The sequence below is a fragment of the Netta rufina genome, assembly GCF_964035555.1.
Source record: "Netta rufina genome assembly, chromosome: 31".
NCBI lineage: Eukaryota > Metazoa > Chordata > Aves > Anseriformes > Anatidae > Netta > Netta rufina.
Genome location: NC_140155.1, coordinates 1327622 through 1345857, shown reverse-complemented (window position 1 = coordinate 1345857; position 18236 = coordinate 1327622). Strand labels below are relative to the sequence as shown.

The 18236-nt window shown below is 44.4% G+C and overlaps 1 protein-coding gene across 1 annotated transcript; it reads left to right on the top strand.

Moving 5' to 3' along the window:
• Positions 1-7562: 7562 nt before the first annotated feature.
• LOC311220315 (zinc finger CCCH domain-containing protein 11A-like) lies at positions 7563-16389 on the top strand (the record flags this gene model as incomplete). Its single annotated transcript, XM_084303823.1, is given in 15 exon segments — positions 7563-7616; positions 7808-7927; positions 8706-8829; positions 9260-9370; positions 9373-9462; positions 10000-10119; positions 10625-10702; positions 11057-11110; positions 11829-11930; positions 12134-12199; positions 12610-12800; positions 12802-13102; positions 14932-15101; positions 15516-15577; positions 16122-16389. Coding segments are annotated over 15 exon segments (1911 nt in total).
• Positions 16390-18236: the final 1847 nt, after the last annotated feature.

The window sequence follows — 18236 nt, the reverse complement described above, 5'->3', positions numbered from 1 at the left end:
AACTACTAGGTGGCTGGAAACATACCCTGTAAACCATGCCACAGCCCGAAACACTATCTTGGGCCTGGAAAGGCAAGTGCTGTGGCGACATGGTACACCGGAGAGAATAGAGTCCGACAATGGGAGTCACTTCCGAAACAATTTGATCACTTCCTGGGCCAAGAGACATGGCATTGAATGGGTGTATCACATCCCTTATCACCCACAAGCCTCTGGGAAGGTTGAGAGGTACAATGGACTGTTAAAAACTATGCTGCGAGCATTGGGTGCTGGGACATGGAAACATTGGGATATAAATCTACCAGAGGCCACTTGGCTAGTTAACAACAGGGGGTCTGAAAGCCGTCCTGGTCCTGCTGAAACAAAACCCTTACACACTGTGGGAGAAGCTAAAGTCCCTGTAGTGCGTGTGGGGAAGTGGATGGGGAAGGCGGTGTGGGTTGCCCCTGCCTCGGGAAAAGGCAAACCCACTCGTGGGATTGTCTTTGCCCAAGGACCAGGGTATACCTGGTGGGTAATGCAGAAAGATGGGGATATCAAGTGTGTGCCTCAAGGAGATTTAACACTGGGAGAAAATTAATCTGTCATCCAAGTTATGTGTTGTAGGAGGACACTGCAGAACCAATGACAGGTCAACTTTGCAAGGAACCGGGCAAGTGCAACACTGATGTGAGCTAAGCTGGTGCTGGTGTCAAGAAAACCAACTTCGCCTGCCCTGAGTGACCACTTTGACAGATGAAGGCGAAACCATCAACAGTTTTTATGAGCATTTTGGGAAAAGACCTATAGAATAAAGAGAAGTACAGACATAAAAAATGCTTCAATGGACAGAAAACAATGGTGATGAGAACATCTATATACTAAACTGTACCTGATTGTGACACAAATGTTATGGAATAAGGGGTGGAAGTTGTGTTGGGTCTGTCTGAGCTTGAGTCACCTTTTCCCTGCAGCAGCCCACACAGTGCTGTACTCTGCACTCGTAGCTGGAACAGCACTGATATCACTCCAGTGTTGTGTCTATTGCTGCATAGTGCTGGCACAGCATCAGGACTCCTTCCAAGCCCCCAAGAGCCAGCAGACTGGGGGTGGGCAAGTGATGGGGAGGGGACATTGCTGGGGCAGCTGACCTAAACCAACCAAAGGGATATTCCATAACACCTGATGTCACACTCAGCAGTAAAAGGGGGGGCTCTCGTGGGGGAGGGGGCTGTTCCTCCTGAACAACCACTACGCATTTGGGGCCCTGCTTCCCAGGACGTGGCCGAACACCGCTCGCTGATGGGAAGTAGAGAATAATTTTTCCTCTCTCTGTGCTTCCGCGCGGACTGATTGCTTCTTTTGTCTCTGTTTTTTTTCCTCCCATTCCCTTTCCCTTTAATTAAACCTTTCTTATCTCAAACCTCGAGTTCTCTGTGTTGTATTTTCTCCCCCTTCCTCTTTGAGGAGAGGGGGAGAGAGAGAGCGGTTGTGGTGGAGCTCGGCTGCCCACCTGAGTAAAACCACCACAGTCAGCCCTCTGCCCTGGTGGCTTCGTGAGCACTGAGAGTTTGACTCCTGTGTTCCCAGCTTTCGCTTCCGCACCTGCGGTGTGACAGAGCCAGCGAGCTGCGTCCTCAGCTGGAGGAGGAAGAGGAGTGACCTCAACATTGCTGAGGTAAAGCACAATTATTGAAAAGATTTGGCAAAGATGTGGGTTGTACCAGCGCGGCTGCTGCAGCTGCAGCAGATCCTGGAGCATTGGAGAAGATAGAGAGGGGTTTCTTCGTGAAAAGAATGCTGTTAAAAGTGTTTTCATGCCAGAAATTAGGATAAACGCTTCTGTTGTTTGACATCCTCTATTGACCTGGCACATTGGCATTACAGCGTACCTGGCACGCTGTTTGTATTAAAAAAAAAAAAAGGTAAAAAGGTGTATTAGTCAGGGCAGGCCAGAGACCTGCCTTGGCACTTGCACATCGCAGCAATGCTTACAGACCCTGCATCCTGGCTGCCAGGCCAGGATCTAAATCCGATGGTGCTGTTGGTAAACTGAAGCTCAGGAAGCGCTTCTGGGTTTTTCTGTCCTTCCATGTGAATTTTTACCCTGTGAAGATGGTGTATTAAGCTATTTTCGTAACAACAAATAGGTTTAAAAGCAGTTTCAGTTTAACATCTACACGCTTGGGTGTTATTAACAGAGCTTTGTATACTGAGCTGGTGCTTGGTAGGAGAAAAAACATAAATCTTACCTGGGAAACTTGGAGCCCCTCAGCTACATACTGCTATGAGGAAACTCAGATGTAAGAACACACTTAAATAACACCTCACCAGAGCTGTTGTGCTCCTGACCACCAAAGGCACCTTTTTCCAACACCGTCGTACTGGAAGTTGATGCATGCAGCTGGTTCCATCCGTAACGTGTGACTGTACAGTGCTGTAAAAGAAATATTTTTTCACAGCTTTGGAGAAAGTGAAGCAGAGAAAACCACACATAACCACTGATACCTGGACCCCAAACTGCCACAGACTGACAGTGATGCCCACTGGATATCTCCTGATACCCTGCTGCCTTCTGACTGCTCCAGCAGAAGTCCCGTTTTAATTAGCCAGCAGGTCCCTCTGAGGGAGGGACTTTGCTAAAACTCCTGCCGTAGGAAGTATCCTACGGGAGCCAAGTTGCTAAACTGATGTGTGGTTTTCCCTTAACGTCCTCACCCCTGACTTTCCAGGTCCTGACGACACTGCCAACGTGTGCAGTGTCACCGTGTGCCAACTAGGTGCCAGCTGCCATGGTTTATATATTGTAAAATTAGTGATTTGGGACTCGTGAGCACTGAGAAGAGGTTAGCAATTGCTTAAGAGCTTTCCTTGTGTCGCTCTGGGGCAGGGAGATGGGTGAAACATCTTAGGCTTGAAAGTGATTCCCTGCAGAGTGACATGCTCAGATCTGCACAACAGATCTGTCGTTTTGGTCACCTTATTAGATCCCTGCTTGAGAGGTTGCTTGCAAGAATCGATTCCTCTTCACCTTGATGTGTCAAGCTAAAGACAAATCTGTGCCGAAGCACTGTCTGATCAGACGAGTGCCTCAGTTCAGGATTGTTCTTTGACAGCTACAGAAACAGCAGGACGATCAGCGCCTTCAGGAACAGATGAATTTGATCTTGAGGCTGTCATAAAACAGGTCCCTGAAGTTTGAAGACTCTTGAAATAGTTTGGTCCAGCAAGGAGCAGCTGTACGTGGTGGCTGCGGTAACTCGGGGCTCAGAGTCTCAGAGAGCGTGGAGAAAGGTGACCCCCAGCTGGCTGCTGGAGGAAGCTGAGGCAGCGTTCAGCTCTAACCTTTGCCTTCTTGGCTGGCATCTTTGCACTCCTGCTGTCAGTGGGTGTTGAGTGTCCCTCCCCCCAGCCTCAGAACGTGCCCTCAGATGTAGGCAGTGTTTAGCAGCTAGAATTCCCTCAAATAGAAAGAGTACAAATGATGCGTTTTCTGCTTCTGCTTTGGAACTCTTAGCTTGAGGTTTTCCTGCAGGCCATGAGGTTTCTTGCAGCAGCAGGGATGAGTTCTGTTAGCAAGAGGCTGTTCTGTGCTTTGACTGTGGGAAGCTGAATGGTTACCTGTGCACCGTTAAATATAACTTGACACCTAGCACACCACACCTGCAGCCTGTGGGGTGCTTTAACAAGCAGGTAAATCAGCAGAGGCTGTTTTGCAGCCGGGGTGATGCTGGGTGATTAAAAAGCAGGGGTAGAACAAGGAGTTTGTTCTTGCTTGTCATCCGACTGTCCACTTCCACTGTTCTTTAAAACAAACAAACAAACAAACAAACAAAAAACAAGCAAGGGGTAAGCATCTTAATATCTTTATTATAAATGGAAGGCACAAAAGAGGCCAGCAACAGAGACTGTCCAAGAGAAATGCTTTGTGCTTTATAAACAAACAAGGAAGTACCCTTAGGTGGGTGCAATAATCCTCCTCTAATGCGTTTTTGGGGTGCAAAAAGAGATTTGTTCCTTTCTTGCTCTTCTCTGCAGGACAAAGGCAGAATAGGCAACTGCAAAGTTAGACCAGGGTGGTCAGTTTGTTCCATACTGAGAAAGACAAGCCTGTAAAACAAACTGGACAGATTTTCTTTGTACTATTCATCTTCCTTCAGCAAAGGCAAAGCTTATGACACTTGTTGGTGTGTATTTCCAGACCCCCAGCTACTGGCACTGTAGCGCATCTCTAATTCTTTGGTACAAAAGGTTCAAAATCTCTTAATGCAAAAATCTTACCAGCACCCTGGAGCAAAAAAAAAGAAATCTAAAAACCTTACCAACTTCTATTACAGACCTGCTGAGTGCACCAGAGTTACTCATTTTTATTCAGGCTTTCAGGGGCAACTTCAGTTGGTTTAGCGCTTGGATTGCTCTGTTAGCAGGTGTCAGTTTAAAAAAAAAAAAAAAGCTTTTGAGGTCCTTTTTAAAATTAGACTGCTTTTTTGGAATTTAATCCTTGGTTTTGCTTTCTTCCCATTCCTTAGAGCAGATCCATTCAGATTCTGAACAGCGTTCCCGGTCTGTTCAGGAAAATGGAAGGCAACAAGCAAAATGATGAGCTCCTTGGGCAGTCAAAAGAGCTAAATCTGGAGAGTGTTTTGAGTCAAACTTCCATGCTAAGGAGCACCAGTAATTGTTAGAAGTAGCTGCAGAGGAACCTGCATGGCACTGGGTGTGTTTCTGAAGGTGCTAAAGGTCCGAAGTGACGATTCCTATCCATACTAAAGAAGAGAAGGAAACCTTGCACTTACCTACTGTTTTTATTCCCTTTGTCCAGCAGTCAAAAGCAGTAACTAATACGAGAACCCAACTTTTCCTCTCTTTATTTTAGATTTGGGAAAATTCCCTGCCAAAAAAATATTTCCTGGAAAATTCACTAGTGTTTGTGTGAGTAAAAGCTTCCAACCTTTTATTATTAATTTGTAAGAACTATTTCATCCGCTTTTGTCCAGAAGAGTCAGAAATAATTTGCACAGAAGTGTGCAGCGTTTTAATGAAAGGATTCAGAATCACTCTAATTTGAACTTTATCTGGTCTGGTTGCAGGTTTTGTGACATTTAGTGTCTTTAAAAAAAAAAATAATCAAAATTTCTGACTTCATATCAGAAAAAAAGAAAAAAAAAATGCTTGTGGCTAAATAAAATCTGTTGCAGCTCTGCTCATCGAAAAATCGTTGGCTGTTAAATTGGACCTAAGTCGTCTTCTCTAACCTTTCATGATGCAATGGATGATGATGGATATATGGATTAGGGAACAGCACGTGATGGCAAACCTGTGGTATTTGCTACTGTACTGGGTCTGGCTGGAATGTTAACTTTCCCTGCAGCAGCCCATACAGTGCCGTACTCTGTACTTGTAGCTGGAACAGCAGTGTTATCACACCAGTGTTGTGTCAACTGCTGAGCAGCAGTGGCACAGCATTGGGCCTTTCTCTAACCCTCCTAGGGGGTGGGCAAAAAGGTGAGGAGAGAAACATCACTAGGGCAGCTGACCTAAACCAATCAAAGGGATATTCCATACCATGTGATGTCCCACTCAGCAGTAAAAGGTGGAAACAGGAAGAAGAGGGGAGGGGTGGGCTCTCGTTGGGAAAACGTCGGTCCTCCTCTCGAACACCGGCTGCGTGCGTTGAGGCCTTGCTTCAAGGACGTGGTCAATCATCGCTCATTTGTGGGAAGTAGAGAGTAATTTCTTTCCTCTGCACTTCCATATAGCCTTCATTTATTTTGTTTGTTTGTTTTCCTCCCTTCTTTTTATTTTTCCTTTTCCCCTCCCTTTTCCCCTTTCCCTTTTTATTTCCCCTTAGTTAAATTGTTTAGTTCATGGTAGTCTTTATTTAATTATTATAATTTTTTCCCTTTAATTAAATTATCCTTATCTCAACCCGTGAGTTGTTCTTTGCTTTACTTCTCCCCCTCCTCATCTAAAGGAGGGGGAGTGAGAGAGCGGTTGTGGGGTTTAGCTGCCCAGCACGGTAAAACCACCACAGCTACAGCGCAGAAAGAAAAACCAAATTGCTTCCAAAAAATCAAACTAATTCAAAATCCTTGGTATCATGCAGCCATGCCACTGGCAAAGTGAGCATTCCCCTGCCTCTCAAAGCTTGCTGTACCCTTGATCTGCTGTCTTGCTGCTGCTAATTGATTGCAACTCTACGTGTCTGATCAGGGCTACGAGTTGTTCTCGATATGGAGATCATACAACATATACTGTGCACGCTTGTGTGTATAGATACGTTTATCCTGTATGCATGTACATCCGTATGCATATTTGTGTGCTGGCCCCCAGATCCCTCATGTTACAAAGCATCGGCCTCGAAGGCATACTCATCAAAATCTTTTGTAGAGCCTCCATTTTTTTCTAGTTCCCTCAAAATGGGAGAATTTTTACGCGCTCTCTGTGTCGAAAAGGCAAAAATTCTGATTTTCACTGTCGCTCTCACTAACTTTCTCTCACTCCCTCCTCGTGTGTGTATAAACACAGATGTGTGTATGCGTATGCACATCTGTGGCTTTAGATGCACTGGTATGTTTTTTGCTGTACAGGTAATAAAGACGGGGAAAGGTTTTTGTGTTTTCTTAATAGGTGAAGAAATCTTGAAGACCAGAGATTGGAACATACTGAATTTTAAATTAAAAAAAAAAAAAAAAAAAGTTAAATTGTCCGGCTGTGGAAGATGGAGCCTCATTTTTGCAGCCACTTTGAATCACGAGTTCATCTCTAAATGCGCTGGGTTTTTTGTTTTTGTTTCGTTTTGTTTGTTGGTTTTTATTTTTTTGAAGAGCTAACTAACCCTGGCTGCGTCCAGTCTGAGAGAGCATTCAAATGGACTTGCTTCCTCTATTAGTTATAAGCTGTTTAAAAGCGCATCCTATGTTTGAATTGTGGATGAGAGGTTCCCTTGGCAAAGTGAGGAGGAAAATTCTTCCTACCCCTTTATTATTAATTCACGGATTCAGTCTTGGTTCGGCCTAGAGGAGCAGTTAACTGGAAGCCTTTGAAGATCGATAACTTTGCTGAGGTTGTCCAGGTAGGTGAAATCGAAGACCCACAGTGCCTGGAACGTGCTGTTTAATGCGTCCTAACTGTGTTCTAGAGAAGTTATTTGTAGCCATAGTTGATTATTGACTTGCATGTATCATCAGGTGGTTTTTTAAGGAGTGACTCCGTTTTCAGGCTTCCAGATGTGCTCCAAGTCATATTATTGAGGATGTGGAAGAGAAGGCTTGCTGACAAAGCTCCTGGCAGCTTTACAGAACTTTAATATTTAGTTAGTTCATGTAACAGCTGATTTCAAGGCTTTGCTCTCTTTGAGAGACTGATAACTTGATTTGATTAACTGAAGAAAGCTGGAAAAATGTTCGTTCCTCATTATTTTTCACTTGTTACTTTCTTTCGGGTTACTTTTAAAAAGAAGATTTCACTGATCACAAGCCAGTAGAAGACTTTCAGCCCAAGCAAGGGTGAAGACAGCTCTCTCCAAGAGCAGAGGAAGTCCCTGTGGAGAGAACCCGAGCTTGTTAGCAGAACTCGTCGGCATGTCTAAACAAGGAGACGATTGCTACTTCTATTTCTATTCTACCTGTACCAAGGTATGGCTGGCTTTCCTTTGCTTTGCTTTTTTTCCCCCTTTTTTTCAGGAAGGAGTAGATTAGGAGGAGGAAGCACACTGGTCTTTGGTTAACTTGAGAACCAGATATTCAGTTGTAGCAACGTTAGGCAGCAGCATGGCCATTTTTGAGGCTGTACTCTATTTTCCTTGTTGGTTTCCTTTTGGTTCCAGGGAGACAAATGTGCCTACCGCCACTGCGAAGCTGCTCTGGGCAATGAGACGGTCTGCAAGCTGTGGCAGGAGGGTGGTTGTTTCAGGAATGTCTGCCGATTCAGACACATGGAAATTGACATGAGTGCCTAACGATGTGTTCTCAAAAGAAATCAACAAAAGCATTTTTCAGTGCCGTAGGTGTACTGATTGTGCTTTTGCAGGATAGATTCGTTTGCTTCAAAATCATACTGGTTTCTGTTACCAAGAGGGGGGGTGGGAGGAAGCAGAGGGAAATAAAATCAATGCCTTAGGTATGTCTTAGCAAGATATATATATATTTTTTTTATTAGATGCTGACAGTTTTCTCAAGAGATGCAGAATAGCTGTTAAATAGACTGCTAAAACCTGCTGGAGCAGGGGGGTAATAAACAGGCTGTTCTATCCTCATGGGAGCAGGCTTGATAATGAACTATCAGGTCTCTTCTGACCCACAGTCCTTCAGATAACGCTGTTGTAGCTGCCTGGGGTAGGAAGTGGGGAAAGTTAAAGGTGCAGCAGAACTAAGTCTCCAAGAAGTAGTTCTAGACAGGGTTAACCTAGGCAACTTCAGATGTTCTTTTTCCCTCTGAATAATCCTAGTATAATCCTAGGTGTATTAGTTTAACCCACCCTCAACTGATGTCTGAGAGTGCCTGTCTTCTCAAACTGAATGATGACCAATCTAAATGTGCATAGGGGTTACAGCTTATGCAAACTTTGTGAATATGCCCAGAAATACTACACTTAACTGAGAAACTGACCTTTGGAATGATGTTTCAGCACTGTGTTGTGACAGCTGTCACGATCTGGAGCTGTGCATCTCTTTGCAAGCCTCAGGTGCATGTTATCACGAGCTTTTCTTTCTTTCTGTCTTCAGAAAAAGCGCAGTGAGATTCCTTGCTACTGGGAGAACCAGCCGGGAGGCTGTCAGAAAGCCAACTGTGCTTTTCATCATGCAAAGGGACGTTACATCGATGGACAATTCTTACCACCAAGCAAGAGTGAGTTTAGGTCCTTTTTCTTTAAGCGCTGAAGAATTAATTTTGAGTAGTACTTAGTGGGTGCCAATCCTGTAGGGGGCATCAGGTAACTGTTGATTTGTGAGTGCAGGAAAAGGTCTGCAGTCATAGGTGTACTGCACCGAGTGTACTGCTGGTGTTTGTTTTCTGCTTTCGTGCTTAGCTTCTCTTTGCTTTGTGTGATGTTTGCCTTGCAGTTTGCTTCCTGTTGTTTCCTCTTTTGCTGGGTGGTAGGGAGATGTGTTGTTGTTCGAAGGGAAGTCGTTGTTCACGGTGTAAGCAGTGATGGGATGGGCAAAAGGAGATGCTGAATTCGTTGTCTGTGCGGGTTATCTGCCTTTGCTACCATCTCTCTGCATTGTGGTCAAAGTTTTAAACTGCCATATTACCGATGATCCTCCTCTTCCTCTAGCTACACTGCCAAGTCCGCCTGAGTCCGCGGACGATGATTTGAAAGTGGCTCAGATGTCACTGCAGCAAAACAAACTTTCTGTCCAGTCAAATCCCTCTCCACAGCTAAGAGGGTGGGGAAAGTGGAAAACTCTGAAAATGTCCCAAGCCCTACACAGCCTCCAGTTGTAATCAATGCTGCAGATGATGATGAAGATGATGATGGTGAGCATGTTTTGGTTCTTGGAAGGAATTTGTGCTGTAAATGATTGTGTAAATCTTTGGCTCTTGAAGGAATCTGTGCTGTAAATGAATGTATAAATCACAGATGACCTGAGGTCTGACTAGCGATAGGGCAGGCAGTCTGGCCAGGTCACTGGTGGCTTTGTCTGGCAGTCGGCGGACAGAACCTGAAACGTTGGAGGAAAGCTTAGAACCACTCCTGGCTTTAGCTGGTCTTTTGTGTAAAGTTCTATGTGAAACTAGGAAGGAAATTTCTTTTTTCTGTCTGAAGAGCAATGTGTTGCGTAGTAGTTAAAGCTGCAGAGAGAATCTAGAGTCCTAGATGTTTTGTCCTAGTGTATTCTACTTAGGAGTTCATCAGGTCAGTGTAGCTGTTTAAAAAACAAACAAACAAAAAAAATACAAACAAAGCAGCAACAAAGTTTTTTATATGAACCATGGGCTGAAGTGTCACTGCATGAGCTACGTAATCATGACCAATCTGGTCTATGCACAACTGAATCGATTTTTCCCCTTCAGACCAACTTTCTGAGGAAGGAGAAGAAACTAAAACTCCCGTCCAGCATCCAGCTGCGGAAGGCAAAAATGGATTACGGGTGATTTCCACTCGGAAAGGCAGTTCTACTACTACTAAACAAGGTATGCCAGCACCTTAGTAGGATAAATCAGAAGAACTTGACAGTTAACTCAAAAGCAGTGTGGTGTAAAAACACAACAAAATGTAGGGGTGCTGAATGGAGTCGGTTATTTCCATAATCTCATTTCTGCCATTAATACCATCATGTGCCCATTGGGTCAGAAAGGTGAACTCCTTTTCTTTACTTTTGGAGAACAAAACAGGGCCACAGCATGGAGTTTAAATGGCTGCACGTGCAGCCTTGCAACCACTGTTGATAAGCCATATCTAACGATAGAGGGATCTAATATCGTGTAAATGGATTAAAATTCAAACTACATTTTGAACCCTGAAGGATGAAAGGAGGGGCAAAATGCCATTGGTTCTATGGCTCTTTCACTTGTGAGGAGTGTTGACAGGCTTTATTCGAAATACTTCAGAAAGTTTCTGAGCGCTAAGAAGCCTGAGGACCTGTGGTCCTCAGTGACTGCCTCTAAGCCTGTCTCATGAACCGTTTCCTGTTTTCAGAGGGCAATCTGAATTTTGGAATAAAAACACTTGAGGAAATCAAATGGCAGAAGATGAAGGAAAAAAATAAGAGACACGGTGCTGAGTTAATATTCCCTACTTTCTTATCCTGTTCACGGCGGGTGATGGTGACTGGGAGCTGGTTGAGGGATAGACTTCCATTCTTAGCTGGGGGAATAAAGCAACCTGATTCTCAGCCAGCTGGTATTCTAAATGGGAGTTCAAAGGGCAACCAGAGGCAAATTAGTCACCTCTCTTCTTTACATGCTCTGCTTGCTGTATTTTTGACAGTAACAAATAATTTAAAGTTTTTTGTTCTTTGTGATAGTTTTTTATGTTGGGTAAACTTCCTTATGGTTTGGTTGTTCTGAACAGAAGGTTCTTCAAGATCTTCTCTTCGTCCCGTTGATTCTATGATTTTTCCTGCTCCAGAAAAGGAAAATGTCCGGACAGTGGTGAGAACTGTGACACTGTCTTCCAAGAAAGGTAATAATGAATGCTTTTGTTTTGATTTCATTACTCCTAAACTGGAGGGTTAAGCAATAGTTAAAACAATTCACCCATGTTAGCCTTCTGGTGCTGCCTTCTGTTCAAAACGTGCTTTTATGCTTAAAGTCCCTGGTTGTACTGGAAAGATTTGGTGCTCAGGTTAAGTGCAGTGGCAGGAGAAAAAAAAAAGTGTCAGTATGCCAATAGGGGGGTAACTGAAAAACAGAAGAGTAATGAGAAGAGCGAGCTGTAGAAGACAGTGCTATATAAGAAGCAATTTCTGAAGCATTAAAGAGGCTGACAGTGGCAGGTGTGGACACAGTATGACAGGAGTTTGTGTATAAATTGTTTAGAGCTGTGCAAATGCCTTTTAAAGGGAAAAAAGTGTGGAAGTACTTTTACTCGTAGACATTCACCTTAGAAAGGAATATTTCTCAGCATTTGTACGTAAGAATATTCTGCTTGCTTATGCAGCTTTGTTTTGCACAAAGTATAGCTGTCAAGCAGACTCAGATTCACTCTCTACTATCTCAGCTGGAATTTGAAGCAACGCTGAGACTATTAATATTTTTTTTCTATGTTAATTATAGTTAAAATATGAGTTTATGTGGTTTAGCTGTCAAAAGAGTGTCTGACTAGGGTTTGTTGGACATGGGCTAACAGGATAATATTCTTACAAAAAAAGTTCTTACAATATTCCTTGTTTTCTCTGAAGATGATGTAAGCAGCCTTCCAGTGAAGCGCAGCCTTGCTGAAAGGCTGGGGAAGAAGGTAGAGGCTCTGGGAAATGCTGACAAAGCACCCAAGAGAGAGACAGGTACTAAACGGGCATCTGCATTGGATTCCTGGGTTTTGTATTTAGTCTTTCTGTTTGTCCTTTTCCAGTGATGTTTCTTTTTGCATGTTGGCTGAGGTCGTAATCACTGGGATTCAAAGTTACCTTTCCCGTCTTGTTTTGGAATGTGAACCTGAAGTTGACATTATGCAGCCTCCCTAATTCGTTCTTTTTCTGTTTTGCAGTTCAAGTTCCCAAGTCTCTGAAGGACAGGCTGGGATTACCTCCTAAACAGACCAGTACTGAGAGAGGTAACAGCTAGATATTAAATATGCTTTCTCCTCCTTCCTTTCCATGAACTTGGACTGCTTTCATACATCCCTACAAACTAATTTAAACGAAAACAAAGAACTGACGCCTCTTGCTTGAGTGCTGAAGCTCTTCTGACAGCCACTATCAGAACTCTGGCTCTAGGTGTGTGTTTATTTTCTACTTGTGCCTTGTCAAGGTTTTTAGCTGCTTCTGTGAACCGTTACGTACAATTAGAATAGAACCAGTGCCAGGAGCAGGAATTTGAAATGCAGGATATTGTTCTAAGATGCATTATTGGGAACGCTCAAGATGAGTTTTTCCTTAGTGCTCTGACAAATTTTGGAGACTTAAAATATTGCTGGACTCTCTTTAAATGTTGGTGCTTCTCCTCATTTCTTGATGATGACAGGGAAGGCTGCTAAGCCGATGGGAGAGATCCATGTGAAAACACTGGAGGAAATCCGTTGCGAGAAAGCTCTTCAGAGACGCGAAACTCAAGCCAAAGCCGAGGCTGAAGGGCATGGTAAAACTGAAGATTCCAGCGCAGGGGCAAGAGCTGCTCGTGCAGGTCACATCAAAACTTTCTCTGAAGCCTTGTCTTAAAAAAAAGAACAATCGCTTGGTAGAAGAGAAGAAAAAAGCAGGAGAATCCAATAGCAAGAGCAAAATTCAGGGTGAGTCCAAGAAGCAGCTCGCTCTGTCCGGGCCCAGCAAAGGGCAGGCGAAGGAGCCAGCAGGAAAAGTCAAGCCAGAAGGAGAAGTGCGTGTTAAAACCTTGGAAGAAATAAAGCGTGAGAAAGCTCTGCGGATGCAGTGGAGTGAAGGAAATGTGCCAGCTCCCTCAGCACAACCTGGACCTGCCCCAGCAGAGCAGAAATCTTTATGGAGCACAAAACTAACAGGTAATAAGATGCTTTAATGCCTGCCCCAGTGAGGTGCTTCCCATATTGAGCAAGTTCAGTTTGCTCAGGATCTGCTTCATGGATAAATGCTGAATGGCTTGCACATTGTAGCCTTTCTCTCTCTCTCTCTCTCACGGGACACAAGGAAATAAATGCACAAAGGAAACAAGTACTCAGCTTTCTTTATTTCTGCCGTTGACAACACTTTTTTTTGTCTTCTTTTAAAGCACCTGAAAAAGAAGAAAAGAAGGCAGTGGAATTGAACCGGCCTTTTCCTAAACTTTCCTCTGGACCTGATGTACAGGTGAGTCCTCTGTGAAGACACACATACATTCGTACAATTTCTGATAATTCTGACAAGTTTTGTTACTCACCGTGTGCCACCCTCGAGTGTGTTCTTACCTTTCAGCAGCTGGTAGGAGCTGCAGTGCAGTCTAAATCCTATCGCCAGCAGCATTTCCAGACAACTCTGTAATCCTCAAACTTGGAATCAGTCTGTTTATACCACAGCAACAAAGAAACCCTGTTAGCACCAGCTGAAATCTACACAGTTAACGTGGAGGGAATTCTTTTTGTTCTTACTGACTTGATCTGTCAGACATGAAGGATTTAATACAGAAGGCCAGAGTTCTGTGTTCAAGGAAGTCAATCTGTCAGTGGATACTGTATAGGGGAACTTGTATGACTTTCTGCTGCTTAAAAAGAATGTGATAAATAGATGTACAGCAGAACACCCTAGCTGTTTAAAGAAGCTTGCCATAGTGGATATTGCAGATATGTGGGACTGTGTCCATAGTAAAGCATGGCTCTTGTTACAGGCAGAATTTTATGGAAAAAAAAAAAAAAAAAAAAAACAACAGAGTAACCTGAACAATATTAATATGCTGTTCCACATCAAGACCATTTTGGAGGGATTGCTGATCAGATTTTCTTAATGAAATCTCCACGGATTTTTTTTTTTTGTCCTATTCATGCACTACTTTTCTTTCCTTCTAGCCCACTCAGCAGAGTGGAACTCGTAAATGTCCAGAGAAGAGCTTTGAAGAGAGACAGTGGGAGAAGTGGCAACAGAGAGAACAACAAGAGAAGCTTCGGAAGGAGGAAGCTGCTGTCAAATCTACTGCTGGCTTCTTTAATACTGAACCAGCAGGGAAAGTGGCAGCTCAATTTCAGGGCCAGGAAGCTAAAAGTAAGTGTTGAAGGTTAAGAGTTAATTACGTTGTCTTCTGAAATACAGACAGAAGATGACAATTCTCATGCTGTAACTCTGGCTGGGTGCATTTTGCCACGCAATGCTACGAAGCGAAGGGTGTACTTTCTTTTTCTTAGTTTGTTTCTTTTCCTGCCAGCCAGATGTCAGGTAAGGAACGGGAGACTAGAAAATGACACTACACATGTGGACTTTGTAGAACAACTTAACTGTGGGACATCACTGCAAGGGAGAGGAAGCTGGTACAACAGTTGCATACACTCTTGTCCTACTATAACTGCTGCTTTTTCCTTTCCTAGAGGGAGCAGGACTTTAAATATAAAAGCTGTCTATATTTGTGAACCTAGCTTGCACTTAGGATTGCTATGTGTCGGAGGTTTCCCTTGTCCTGGGTTATTATTTACTGTAGCTCTTTGGTTTCTTTGTTCCTTTGTATGGATTGTTGGTAGACAGAGTTTACTATGTGGAAAAGATTCCTGAGAATCCAGGCAATGGCAGTGTAATTCTGCTGGCCAAATGCATTTAACTGTGTAGAAGGACTGTGGAAATGAGTAAGAGAACCTGGATTTTTCCTGAGGCAGAGCAAGACTGTATCAGTTCTCTCTTCCTTTTACTCTAGCCAAGTTTATGACATCTGCGAAGCCTTCGCGTGGGAAAGTCACTTTCCCCAAGAAGAAGGCACTGAAACGTAAGGCACCTGGGAGTTATCCCTCTGCCATAGCAGCTGTGGAACTACAGACTGCCTTTGATGCTGACATGATGGGACCTCCAGCCAGAAAAGCAGCCATGGTAAGGCCAGGGGCTAATGCAGAGATGGATCCCTTGTTAAATTTCTACCCTCCTCTAGGAGAAAAGGTGGAAAACTCAAACGTTCTGCAGGCCTTCTGTTTCCTTTGAAATCCAGTAGCTGTCTCCAGGATGCTTGTAGAACCCTTCTGTATTTATGAGATGAATGGCACTCTTTAACCGGTACTCTGATGCTGTGATTTCTCTGGTGTGAGGGATTTTGTCCATTAATGCCATGTTCTTAAAAGACACAAGATCATGAGTAACCTCCAGGTGAATGTGAACTTTCTTCAGGAGCACCTTGGTTTTGTATTTTGGCCACGGCTCCGCAATGCCAGAGGAGAAGCAGTGTGGAGGAAAAAGCTATTAAGGAATCTTTTACCCATGTGTCATAAATACTGTTTTGCTGCTTTCTAGGGTGTTTCAGACGTGCCGGAGCACGTCCCAGCCATCAGACTTGAAGAAAATCCCCCAAACAGGTGACAACCCCAACTTGTTCTTTTTCTTAATCAGTGTATATCCCCAGGGAAACATAAGTTCTGTCACATGTGGGAAAAAATGAGGGTTCTGAGATAATTAAAGCCAAAATCCATCAAAGGAATAAGTCACCTGAAACCACTTTCTAGCAGCTAGCAGGATTGCTTAATTAGGCCTTCTTGAAATGCTACAAGTCAGCACAGCTTTCCGGTGACTTCTTGGGCTGTCTGAATACCTGAACGAGGATGAGGTGAAGTTCTACTTCCTCGTGAGGTGATAGATGATGAGTAGTGTCCTCTGCCTTTTGGTCCTCAAGAATGCCACCTCAACTCCAGGTGCCCTGGCTTCACAGATAAACCCCCAGACTGAAAAATGTACCTGGTAACGCATCGGGCTCTAAATGTAGCCCTGGGTTGATTGATAACAATCCCTGTGTAAGATTGAAGCGTAGGAGGGCTTGCCTACAGTTTTAAGAGCCGGTTTGCAGGAAAGGGATTTCCCGTTAAGAAATGGCATATCCTGATTGTTCTTTCTTGCTCTCCCAAGACCTGAAGTGCGTCTTGGAAGCCCAGAAAGATTTGAGGAGCAGATGGAGATGGATCTCGAGACCTCGACCTCAGCTTCTTCCCAGCTAGAAGAGGCACGGACACGCCGGCTGAGTTCCACAGGGAACGCGCCCTTATCTGCGGATGAAGATTTTGAGAAGCTACTTTGGGAAATCTCAGGAGGCAGACTGGAAGCCGAAATCGACTTAGACCCAGGGAAGGACGAGGATGACCTCCTCCTTGAACTCTCCGAGATGATTGACAGTTGAACTGCGTAGTCCTAGGGTATAATCAAAAAAAATAATAATAAATTAAAACTGTTCTTCTTGTTGGATACCCCGAGGTGATCCTTTTTCTAACTGAGGCTTTGCAATGAGACTTAAAGCACAGTCCGAAGTGGTAGAAATTGGCAGGATCTGCACTCAGTTGTCGTAAATTTCCCTGCTGGTCAGAGTTAAGGTCTTGTGCATCCGTTCTGTAACTATAGGTGGTTACCTTCGATATCGAGAGGACAAAGCACTTCTTTTGGCACAGAAAGATCTCCATTGGCACGCCATGGTGGCTGCAAATCGATCTTCTGATGGAGCGATGCTCTGAAGGCTTAAACGTAAAGCTTCTTCCTTCCTCCGCCCTTGGCACAACTCGATGTTGCGCACATTGTGAAGCTTCGGTGTTCTGATTTCTCGGACAGTTGATAGCCAAATCCTGGAGTTACTATGTCAACTCTTGACTTTTACTCGTGTATGCCATTGTTTTGACTGTACCCGTGTCAGATGATGAAGCTGTAGGGGTGGGAGGGAGCAGAATCGTTATTTCGGTGTGTTGTGGACCAAACTTGCTGCCAGGAGTGGGGGTGGGGGTCAGCCCACCCAGTCTTACTTTCAATTATCAGGGAGGATCAAATGGTGAAAAGCAGCAGCTCTGCCATGCGGCTCCGCTACCCCCACTCCCTTCTCTTGTGCTGTACCAAAGTTCCCCCAGGCTTTGGTTGGTGCTTTTTGCTGGTGTGAGGACTCCGGGGCGAGCAGTCGGGACTCTGCCGCAGTCACGGGGTCGATGAAGGGTTGTTTAAGTGCCTCTTGGTTTTAAAACTTGCTCCCCTGAGCTGCTGGCTCTGCTGCCTGCTACAGCAAATGTTCGGGTGCCATCAGCATCGCGCTTGGGCGTGGGCACTGACCCTGCGGAGGACAGAGCTGAGATTCGGGTGTATTGTGTGTAATACACAATAAATGTTTGTTCATTGTCTTTTGTATTATAAAAAAAAGGAGTTCTGTTTGAGGAACGGGAGTTGTGAAAACTCCCTGCTGAAGTAAGGAGATGTATAATACTTGGCTAGACACTATGAAAATTCTTTTGCTTAATGTAACAAAAAAGAGAATCCCCTCCCCTTCTCTCCTTCTGCATCTCAGTTGCCTCTTTTGTTCAAAGACACTGCTGCAAAGCTCATGTAACCATCTCCTGATAAGTCGCTAAACTAGTGTATCAACATCCTGCCTTCCTGTCTCATGCTGGGCCAACATGACCAAATAAAAAAAGAAGTTGAACCACAATGCGGAGGAAGACTACGGCCTTCATCTTCACGACCACCAGAGGGACAGAGACGACCCCCTAGCAACAGTGAGCGCAGTCGCAGAATATACCAGGATGTGCTGCGTAATCCCGGAATTACCAAGATATAAAAAGGGACCCTGGTGGGGGTGAGGTGTGCACCGTTGGCGGAGCCGAGACTCCCCGGCCGCCCAGCACTGTTTTGCTTGCTGTTGCTTACTCAATAAATTCCTTTCTATTATTAATGCAATGCTCTCTGAAAATTAATTAAGGGGGCAATTTATAACAAATTTGGTGCCGTGACTCGGATGAAGGCAATCTGATTGAAAGACCTTCGGAGGGGGCGCCCCGCTGATTTCAGCGGCCTTCGCTAGGATTACTTTCATTCAAATCCTTCACCGACGAACCCTAAATTCGGCAGTAAGCAAATAAATCCGGCAACCCCTAGTAATCTTTGTGCACGAAGACCAAACGAAGACTCAGGAGTAAGCATAGGCTGGTGATCTGTTCGGTTGGGGTTGGGTATCCTGGAGCGTGTCGTCGTGAGACGTCCAATTGCGGACGAAGT